The sequence below is a fragment of the Rhinopithecus bieti genome, unplaced genomic scaffold (genome assembly GCF_001698545.2).
Source record: "Rhinopithecus bieti isolate Rb0 unplaced genomic scaffold, ASM169854v2 scaffold_4758, whole genome shotgun sequence".
Lineage (NCBI taxonomy): Eukaryota > Metazoa > Chordata > Mammalia > Primates > Cercopithecidae > Rhinopithecus > Rhinopithecus bieti.
Genome location: NW_016804504.1, coordinates 766,851 through 778,658, shown reverse-complemented (window position 1 = coordinate 778,658; position 11,808 = coordinate 766,851). Strand labels below are relative to the sequence as shown.

The window sequence follows — 11,808 nt, the reverse complement described above, 5'->3', positions numbered from 1 at the left end:
CATGATCCGCCTGCCTCGGCCTCCCAAAGTGCTGGGATTACAGGTGTGAGCCACTGCGCCTGGCTCAAATCAGTCTTATATTTATTGAAATAAATATTTTTAGTTGGTATACAGACTAGTCAATATTAACTCCGCTCACGCCTGTAATCACAGCACTTTGGGAGGCCAAGGCCAGCGGATCACGAGGTCAGGAGATCGAATCCCTGGCTAACATGGTGAAACCCTGTCTCTACTAAAAAAACAAAAAATTAGCCGGGTGTGCTGGTACATGCCTGTAGTTCCAACTACTTGGGAAACTGACTTCTCTCTTACAGTGAGTAGTAGGAAAACAGGACAGTGACCTAATTCCTGCAGGGGTTAGGGAAAAAACCACCAATCTAAATCTACACTCACCTCAGCATAAAAATGCACTGACTTACTGTCAGCCAGCTGCAACTGAGACGTAAGTTCCACTATCCTTGCCATGTAGTGATTTTTAATTAAGTCTTCACGAGATTCCACATCTGGAACCTAAATAGAACACAAACACACATAAATAAACAAGTGCCAGTGAGATGAAGCATTTCAAAAGACAACATTTTGTACATTTTCACTTGAAGTTTGAGGAGGAATCACTGTTTTCCTACCCCTCAAAGAAACTTCAGACATAGCAGGGAAGTGTATATTCCAAATTTATTTTATTTAGCATCCTTTCTATTTCAGAATGAAGTTATGGCTTCAAGAGAACAGAACTAAAGTATTGGGAAGCCCACTGGAAACATGTCCCTCCATCCAGCTTTTATTAGCCACAAACCTGACTTTCTTTTTTTTTTTTTGAGATGGAGTCTCACTCTGTCACCAGGCTGGAGTGCAGTGGCATGATCTTGGCTCACTGCAACCTCCACCTCCCAGGTTCAAGCGATTCTCCTGCCTCAGTCTCCCAAGTAGCTGGGATTATGGGCACGCACCACCATGCCCAGCTAATTTTTGTATTTTTAGTAGAGACAGGGTTTCACTATGTTGGCCAGGATGGTCTTGATCTCTTGACCTCGTGATCCACCTGCCTCAGCCTCCCAAAGTGCTGGGATTACAGGCGTGAGCCACTGCGCCCAGCAAAACACAAACCTGACTTTCATAATGTCCATCTGTCTGACTCCTATGCCCTCCTCCAACTGGAAGAGGGCAGGGGAAAGGGGCATATTTATTGGAACCACTAAAATCCAAACATTCTTGTATTCTCCAAAATTATCTTAAGACAACACTAATACTTTTAAACATACTAATAAATTAAACTATTTCTATATTGAAGAGTTTGTGGCCTTTGTCCCAGACTGATATTTCTACTAGTTACTCAAACAATGACACCCTGTTGAGTTTAGTTTAAAAATACACACAGAAGTTCATGATTATCTATATTACAAGAGTAAATATAGAAATCAAAGAATCTACAAGCTTAATTGAACTATATTAACCAGTTTGCCATACTGAGTGGTAAGTTGGATGACTTTGGTATTTATTTAACAGTTATTTATAAAGTTACATCTTAAAGCAGCTGGGCACAGCGGCTCACACCTATAATCCCAGCACTTTTGGAGGCCGAGGCAGGTGGATCACCTAAACTCAGGAGTTTGAGACCAGCCTGGCCGATAGAGCGAAATCCTGTCTCTACTAAAAGTACAAAAATTAGCTGGGTGTGGTGACATGCGCCTGAAGTCCCAGCTACCTGGGAGGCTCAGGCAGGAGAATCACTTGAACCCGGAGGCAGAGGTTGCAATGAACTGATATCATGCCACTGCACTTCAGCATGGGTGACAGAATGAGACTCCAGATAGATAGACAGATAGATATAGATAGATAGACAGACAGACAGACAGACAGGGTTACATCTTAGATTATTTCAAAATTCAAAAGTGCAAACCTATCCAACAGGCCAAATCTGACCTGGGTTCACTTGCTTTGAGGGCAGGAAACAGCTACCAAGGAGATTGTACTTAGTCAAGGCCCTGGATAGCCCTTGCTAAGCCCTGCTTTCCTGGCTGCCCACTGCGAGGACTGACACGGTTCTCAGCCTCATGTAGTATGCCAGCGAATGAAGACCCAAGCAGGAGCCACACCTTGTCAAATCTCCATGGCAAGTCAGTCAACAAGGCAATTATAAAAACAGGCTATAATTTGTTGGTGACCGTCAAAACAGAACCAAAGAAAAGGTACATGGATCCATCAATTAAGGTGGAAAACACTGGCTCCACATTTGCTAGAAGTATCAGAAAACAACAACAACAATTGGACAAAGACAGCTTTTACAGGACTTTGTCGACAAACATGCTGCCAGATATATATTAACAAACAACATGATGACAAGCACACGTTACCTCACTGTCCGATGTCCTTGTTAAAGTGCCAATCTAGAACATAAGGGGAAAAATCTTTTAGAACAGAATGTGTACATTTCAAGCACAATAGGTCAAACACTTGTAATATTTTCTCCTCTCCGTTCATACCGTTTTACAGAGCATTGAGGGTACAGTACTAGAAGATCATCCTCGGACTGTCTTACTACAAGGACATGAAGATAGGTAACTGCATTTACTATTTCTGCCATGAGGCAGTAACCAATAATGATCATCACTAAATCTTCTATCAAAATGCTGATTAGCCATTCTCACTGAAACCCAACAAATCATCCAGGAGAGAGGAGAAGATCAGCTTTTAACCACAGCTTGCCATTTCTACACCTATTTCCAAACCAGTAGCCAAGAAGGGGTAAAGTTTTACGGTGACTATAATAATGAAACATTCCAAACAGAAAATGCAAATAATAGACACTCTGGTTGAAAGCTCAAAAGGAGAATGAAGAAACACACTTTTGATATAATGTTATTATGACATGAGTAAGCATAAATTTTAGATTTAAATTAATGAAAACAAAAATGTAATTTTAAACACATTAAAATGCTGCTAGATTTTTTTCTAATTTTTTTTTAGACACAGGTCTCCCTCTGTCACCCAGGCTGCATTACATTGGTGCAATCATAGCTTACAGCAGCATCGAATTCCTGGGCTCAAGAGATCCTCCATCTCCAGCCTCCTGAGTAGCTGAGATTATAGGCATGAGTCACCGTGCTTGGGTGCTGCTAGATTTTTTAAAAGTTTGTTTCTATAGTTTAAGATTTCAAAAACAGATGGTCATGATTACTTAATTCTGGTTATTGTTCAAGGTGGAGGGGCATGTGCTTGGGTACAATTACAAGGAAACTACTGGAAACTCAGTGTCAATGGATTCTGTAAATAAGAGATTATACTCAATGAACAGATTTTTTTTTGTTTTCTCGTTTTTTCTGAGACAGAATCTCGCCCTGTTGCCCAGGCTGGAGTGCAATGGTGCGATCTAGGCTCACTGCAACCTCCACCTCCCGGGTTCAAGCAATTCTCCTGCCTCAGCCTCCCGAGTAGCTTGGATTACAGGTGCACGCCACCACGCCCAGCTAATTTTTTGCAACTTTAGCAGAGGTGGGTTTCACCATGTTGGCCAGGCTGGTCTTGAACTCCTGACCTCCTGATCCGCCCACCTCAGCCTCCCAAAGTGCTGGGATTACAGGCAAGAGCCACCATGCCCAGTCAACAAACAGTTCTAATGTATTCTAAATAGTATTCTCTGGAGTATTGTTCTCAACACTGTGAGTATATAAACTGAATGTATACTAATGAATGTTATGCCCACCTGGCTGTAAAAGAGTCTTTGATAAGACCTTTCAAAATAGAAGAGTCATAATTTTTCTACTCAATGAAGCAGAAGTAGCAATTACTCTCTTTTAGTTAAAAATTGCTTGGAATAATACTCCAATCATTTAATTTTACATATTCAAATATGACTGTATTTTATAAAAATAAACTGCAAGAAAACATCTATTTCACCTGCTCATCCTCACCCCCTTACTCCCAGGTTATGATCTGAAAATGTGGTGCAGCACCAAGTCCTTCAAAGGAATGGTATTGTTTAAATGCAAGGAACACTTTTTTTTTTTTTTTTTTTTTTTTTTTTTTTGAGACAGAGTCTCGCCCTGTCTCCCAGGCTGGAGTGCAACAGTATAGTCTCAGCTCACTGCAACCTCCGCCTTCTGGGTTCAAGCAATTCTCTTACCTCAGCCTCCTGAGTAGCTGGAATTACAGGTGCCCACCACCATGTCCAGCTAATTTTTTTTTCTTTTTAATCTTTAGTAGAGATGGGGTTTCACCATGTTGGCCAGGCTGTTTTCAAACTCCTGACCTCGTGATCCACCTGCCTCGGCCTCCTAAAGTGCTGGGATTACAGGCATGAGCCACCATGCCCAGCAATGCAAGGAAAACTTTTAACACAGATTACTTCAACATTCTCTCATATGACACTAACAAGAGTATAAACTGATACAGTCCTTTTAAAAAATAATTTGGTAATAAAGATCAAGGAATTTGAAAATACTCATGCCTTCTGATGTAGTAATTCCAACCCTGAGAATACATCCTGAGGTAATCATTTAACATGCAGAAATAATCTTATACATAAAAATGAGACATTATTTAAAAGCTGTCAGCAATGTCTAATCATAGGTAAACTAAGGTATAAGAGATATGGAATACTGGCCGGGCGCGGTGGCTCAAGCCTAGTTGAATCCCAGCACTTGGTGAGGCCGAGACGGGCGGATCACCGAGGTCAGGAAGACGAGACCATCCTGCTAAATATGGGAAACCCCAGTCTCTACTAAAAATATACAAAAAAAACAGACCGGCGAGGTGGTGGGCGCCTGTAGTCCCAGCTACTCGGGACGAGGCACGGAGAATTGGCGTAAACCCGGATGCGGAGCTTGCAGGAGCTGAGATCGCCACGCACTCCAGCCTGGGGTACAGAGCGAGACTCCGTCTCAAAAAAAAAAAAAAAAAAAACAGAATACAAAAAAACTTACTGGGCGAGTGGCGGGCGCCTTAGTACCCAGCTACTCGGAGCTTGAGCAGGGAGAATGGACATAAACCCGGGAGCGGAGCTTGCAGTGAGCCTGAGATCCGGCCACCCACTCAGCCTGGGCGACAGAGCAGACTCGCGTCTCAAAAAAAAAAAAAAAAAAAAAAAAAAAAAAAGAGGAGAATATAATACTATGAAATCAGTAAGTTATCTCATAACAGGAGGTTTATGTTTTAACATTATGCTAAAAGATTTGAAATTTTATGTAGTACAATCTCAACTGTATATGAAATTTAGCAGGAAAAAAAATGGTGGCTTGATTATTCAGGATAATGTCATTTTTATACTTAAAATATATGTTTAAAGATTCTATTAATTTAAGCAATGCTTTTCAATTCCAGCAAAAAACAGAAATGTGTATTGTTTTGTGCTTTTACTTCAAGGTTATTGCTATCTTTTTTTATAATATATAATAGGTGGCTGAATATTCAAATTATAATACTAGAGATCTTGCTAAAAATTACAAGCATTTGACTCTTGAAATGTTACAGAGTTAGAAATAAGTTTCTATCTGAGGTTACTTCTTCTGCCTCAAAGTGTTTGAACCAAAGTAATCTCCCGGTAAGATGAGCTTCCTCTGTTAATCAATTAACACTGAAATGAGCACAGACTTGCTCCCAGCACCCAAGAGGAAGAAGACAGAAAAGACACAAAGACACACACACATACACGGTCACACACTTAGTTCCCTTAAGGTCACTTAAAGGACATGGGGGTAAAAAGAAAGGCTGAAAAGTAGAAACATCAAGGAAAGCAGAAAACTCCATCTCTTTTTATTTCTGTTGTGCACTGTGTGCAAGGCAAGACTCCAGGTTATTTTTGGCAGAAATCTGTTGTTGGTAGTTAACCTGTCTTTTGTTATAGGAGTGCTGGCTGTGACCCTTATGATGGAGAGGAAAGGTATCAGGTCCTCTCCACCCCTACACTAACTAGTTGATTTAAATAGCAACTTCTAAAGTCACCAAACCCAACTAAGGTCATCATCACTCATGGCCCAATAGTGTTCAGTACTAAAGATTTTTCATGTCCCTAGAAATTTTTTTCAATTACATATGTAAGAATAGGGTTTTCCACTGAAAATGTTCAAATAAAAAGATAATTCTAAACTTTCAGCAATTGACATTAACAACTCAAATATACCAGCATTGTGCTTGCTTCAGCAGCACATGTACTAAAATTGGGACGATACGGAAATTTGCATGGCCCCTGCTCAAGGATGACATGAAAATTCATGAAGCAATCCACGTTTAAAAATTTTTATTAATTTATAAAAAATATATATATGCCAGTGTTACCAATTCCAGCACCTCAGTAAGGCAAGCAGTAAGCAAATGAGTTTATTTGATTTTATTTTGTTTTTTGTTTTAGAGTCAAGGCCTCATTCTGTTGTCCAGGCTGGAGTATAGTGGCACAATAATAGCTCACTGCAGCCTTAGACTCCTGGGCTCAAAAGATCCTCCTGCTTCAGCCTCCGGAGTAGCTGGGACTCAACATAAAATGAGTTTATGTTGGCTAATCTGTTTTCTGACATGGATAAGACACAAGGCCATCTTGGTTAAGAGGGCAAGGGATGGGATGAGACATCACATCACTTACCAAGTGTGTGACTTCATGTGAGTTATTTCTCTTTGATCCTTGGTTCCCTCAACTATAAAATGGAGTTATGACAGTACCTACAATCTCACACAGGTTGCTGTCTATGAACCAGGAAATAGACCCTAACCAGACAGTGAATCTCGCAGCACCTTAATCTTGAACTTCCCAGCCTGAAGAACTGTGAGAAATAAATTTCTGTGGTTTACAAGATGCTCAGTTTATGGTATTTTGATACAGCAGCCTGAATGAACTAAGACAATGGTTAATGTTGAACATTAGATCCTTACCAATCAGCATTTTAAAAAGAAAACTGAGGGCAACCAAGAAGACACTTACTAGACTGGTGCTCTGAATGGGCTCGGACACAGCTTTAGCTGTGGCTTCGTCCTGGTCAGCAGCATTTGACACAGCAGCATTTTCCTGGGCCAGCCCAACCAGCTGGCCACTACTTGTATTCTTCAGCTTATCTGCAATTCGCTGGTTTTCTTTTTCTAGCTTGATTTTGGCTAATTGTGCTTCCAACATCCAATGTTCTTTTTCCTGCTCCAGTTTAGAAATCTTTTCCAAACTCTGTTGAACCTTGAAAAGTAACAGAGTGTTGTATCTTAGAGACTAATATAGATAAAACTTAGTGGCCAAAAAAGTATTTTACAGAATATAAACCAAAACTACCCCACAGAGGTAAAAATATAATAATAAAGCTTGACCCTAGAATAGGGAGAGATTTATTAGACATGATACAAAAAGCACAACCATAAATCGAGAAATTAAACTATAGTAACATAAAAAAAAAGAAAACTCTACTCATTGAAAAACATCAAGAGTGAAAAGAAAACTCAGAATCAAATTAGAATCTGTAAAGCATTTATCCAACAGAGATCCAATAACCAGAACACACAAGGAATTCTTGCAAACCAGTAATATAGACAACTCAATAGAGAAAAAGGCAAAGAAAAAAAAAAACCCAACAAAAGACCTGAACAAGACTATAAGCAAATTAAAAGGTACGCAATGTCACTAATTATCAAAGCACAGCAACTTCAACCATCCACTTAACTAAAATAGAAAAAATAGAGAATACAAAAATGGGCATGTTAGTGAACAATTAGAACTACAGGTTGGTGCAAAAGTAATTGTAGTTTTGCCATTTATTTAAAAGTAGTATCAACAACTGCAATTACTTTTGCACCAACCTAATACCATACACTGTGCTGAACGCAAAAAGCCAGATCAGAAAGAGCATAATTGCATTTAATAAAAGTTCAGTATCAGGAGAGTATCCAGTCACTACTCTCCTACCTTTGGGGGAGAGGACAGTAGTGACTGGAAATGGGCATGAGGAAGGCTTCTAAGGTCCTAGTAATTTTTAAGGTAAATCTTTGCTATGAAAAACTCTCAAATCGTTTTTTCTCTGTTCTCACACTTTAACAATCAATACAGAAGATAATATGTGGGGATATTTCCCACCAACAAACAAGTAGTCAGTTTTATTGTGGACATCAGCTGGGTGTCCTCCCATTTAATTCCACCACTATCTACATGGAGATAGTGTTAGATCCCAAAGATTGTGAGCTCAGTTCCCAAAAATGCCTCCCCTGCAGACAGCAGTCGCAAATCTGGACCTTGAGAACTTGTGACTAACCGGCTTTAAGCTGAGGTTCCCATGACTCCCTCTTTGAGTTTGATTAATTTGCTGGAGTGGCTCACAAAAGTCAGGGAAACATGTTTACTGGCTTATTACCGAGGATACAGATTAAGAGATTTAGAGTGAAGCAGAGGAAGATGTGCAGAATTTCCATGCCCTCCCTGGGCATGCCACCCTCCAAGAGTCTCTATGTGTTCAGCTATTCAGAAGCTCCCAAACCCTGCCCTCCTGGGCTTTTTATGGAGACTGCACTGGATAGGCATAATTGACAACCACGAAGCAATGTGACTGGATCTAAATCCAACAAGCCCCGCTGGGCACAGTGGCTCATGACTGTAATCCCAGCACTTTGGGAGGCCAAGGCAGGGGGATCACCTGAGGTCAGGAGTTCAAGACCAGCCTGGCCAATGTGGCGAAACCCTGTCTATACTTAAAATACAAAAATTAGCCAGGCATGGTCGTATGCACCTGTAATCCCAGCTACTCTGGAGGCTGAGGCAGGACAATTGCTTGAACCCAAGATGGCGGAGGTTGCAGCGAGCTGAGATCACGACACTGCACTCCAGCCTGGGAGACACAGCGAGACTCCATCTCAAAAAAAACCCCACAAAACCCAATAAGCCCTGTCTGTTCAGATTCTTCTCTGTGCAGCAGCATTTCTTCCTCTAGGGTATGGGGCAAGACCTCCTCTAGAATGAGGGTCTTATGCCGTATAATGCCATATAGTCAGATTACAGTCCTGCCTTAGGCAAGTTAAAAGAGGGCAAGAGAAGATCAGAGAGAGAGATTCCATTTACTGCAACAAGGACTATGGCAGTTATGAGCCAGCAACCATGGACAAATATATACATTTTTTTTTTTCCTTTTTTTCTGAAAAGATGGTGCCTCCCACTCCTACCCACTCCCCAAATTCAACTGACTACTAAATACTGCAAATTTTTCATTCCTGCTCCTTTAAGAAATGAAAATAACTCAGAGTCACTAGCTCTTGCCCCTCTTGTACTTTAGTATTTCAGACATTTAAATCTACTACCTAAAAAAAAGAATCATCATGGCCAAAGTGTGTTGATAGTACTTTAGTTCCAATTATAACACCAATTGAATCAAGATGACTTAGAGTGTCAACATGTTTTTCAACAAATTATGTCCATTTGCTTTGTAGTATGTATTAAACAACTCATTTCACATTTTTTTTATGCAGACTTTTGAATCATTCTACATATCTTAAAAACTTTCTTTGGGGGATTTAACATTTCTGTTCTTTAACAATTTCCATGATTTTCCCAGTCCCATACTTGCTGTGCAAGGCCTTCTCGACTTTCAGTAGAGCTGAGAAGGATGCGGCGATTTGCCAGTGCTTCCTCATAAGGCACAGACTCCAAGAGGGGCTATGAAAAAAGCATCATAAGAATTAAAGAAAAAATATTGTATCACCCCTCCCCTGCATCCAACATACACAAAGAATGCTAAACAAGGTGTGACAATAAGTTCAGATGTATGTCAAAGTAGACTATTTTCTTTAGTACATGTGAAAAGAAAGATAATTTTTTAAAAGAAAAATAATAGGCCAGGTACGGTGGCTCACGCCTGTAATCCCAGCACTTTGGGAGGCCGAGGCGAGTAGATCACGAGGTCAGGAACTCAAGACCAGCCTAGCCAATATGGTGAAACCCTGTCTCTACTAAAAATATAAAAATTAGCCAGGTGTGGTGGCACACGCCTATAGTCCCAGCTACTAGGGAAGCTGAGGCAGGAGAATCACTTGAACCCGGGAGACGGAGGTTGCAGTGAGCAGAGATTGCACGATTGCATGCCAGCCTGGGCAACAGAGGGAGACTCCATCTCAAAAAGAAAAAAAAAAGGGAAAAATAATAAATAATTTATAACAATTATAAATTGTCACTGACTTACCTTGGTTCGACTGATGATTTTACAATGGTGCAAAATCAATGCATTTAGTAGAAATCACACTTTTGAATAACTCATACATACAACCATTCTGTTTTTCACTTTCAGTACAGTATTTGGTAAGTTATATGAGATATTCAACACTATTATAAAATTGGCCGGGATTGGTGGCTCACTCCTGTAATCTTAGCACTTTGGGACACCGAGGTGATGGATGGCTTGAGGTCAGGAGTTTCAGACCAGCTGGGCCAAAATGGTGAAACCCTGATGCTACTAAAACTACAAAAATTAGCCGGGCATGGTGGCACACACCTGTAATCCAAGCTACTCAGGAGGCTGAGGCAGGAGCATCCTTTGAACCCCGGAGGCAGAGGTTGCAGTGAGCAGAGGTTGCATCACTGCACTCCAGCCTGGGTGACAGAGTGAGTGAGACGCCATCTCAAAAATAAATAAATAAGGCCAGGCACGGTGGCTCATGCCTGTAATCCCAGCACTTTGGGAGGCCGAGGCGGGTGGATTACCTAAAGTCAGGAGTTTGAGACCAGCCTGACTAACATGGTGAACCTGTCTCTACTAAAAATACAAAAAACATTAGCCAGGCGTGGTGGCAGAAGCCTGTGGGAGGCTAAGGCAGGAGAATCACTTGAATCCAGGGGGCAGAGGTTGTGGTGAGCCAAGATTGCACCATTGCACTCCGGCCTGGGTGACAGAGCAAGACTCTGATTCAAAAATAAAACAATAAATTAATTTAATTAAATAGGCTTTATGTTAGATGACTTGCCCAAGTGTAGGCTAATGTAAATGTTTTGAGCACATTTAAGGCAGGCTAGGTTGGTAGATTAGGTACATTAAATGCATTTTTGACATTTTTTTTTTTTTTCAGACAAGGTCTCACTTTGTCACCCTGGGCTGGAGTGCAGTGCTGTGATCACGACTCACTGCAGCCTTGACCTCCCAGATTCAAGGGCTCCTCCTGCCTCAGCTCAGCTTCCCAAGCATGTACCTGGGACTACAGGCATGCACCACCATGCCAGGCTTTTTTTTTTTTTTTTTTTTTTTTTTTTTTTTGTAGAGACGAGGTCTCCCTATGTCACCCAGGCTGATCTCGAACTCCTGGGCTCAAGTGAGCCTCCCACCTTGGCGTCCCAAAGTGTTGGGATTACAGGCATGAGCCACTGCACCCAGCTGCAATATTTTCAACATACAATGGGCTTATCAGGATGTAATTCCATCATAAGTCACGGGGCATCAGTATAAGTTACACTAACTAAAACCATATGGACTTGCACCAAAATAGACAGATGAAGAACAGAATAGAAAATCCAGAAACAAACAAAAGCATACATAAAAATTTATTATGTGGCAAATATTGCATTTCTGACTGAAGAAAAGATGGACTAAATAAATGACACAAAAACAACCAGCTAATTATTGAAAAAAGTAATGTAGATCCTTCTTTGACATCTTGTATCAGAATAAATTCTAGTTGAATTAAAGATCCAAATCTAAAAATTATTTATTTATGCATTTTTTTCCAGCTACTACAGGCTGCCTGTCCAAATGTAAAATTTAGACTGCAAAATGCTGGAAGAAAATAGAGGTGACTATTTCTACCTTGGAAAGTAACCCTGGCTAAGAATGATCACCATGAAGAAAAGACCTATTTGATGATACAAAATAAAAC

General features: G+C 40.6%; 1 protein-coding gene across 1 annotated transcript in view; it reads right to left on the bottom strand.

Moving 5' to 3' along the window:
- Window positions 1-11,808, bottom strand: part of PPP1R21 (protein phosphatase 1 regulatory subunit 21) — a 78,456-nt gene that overhangs the window by 7,772 nt on the left and 58,876 nt on the right. Inside the window, 4 exon segments of the mRNA XM_017868841.1 lie at window positions 394-510; window positions 2,352-2,384; window positions 6,908-7,150; window positions 9,512-9,604. Coding sequence (XP_017724330.1) covers window positions 394-510; window positions 2,352-2,384; window positions 6,908-7,150; window positions 9,512-9,604 — 486 coding nt within the window.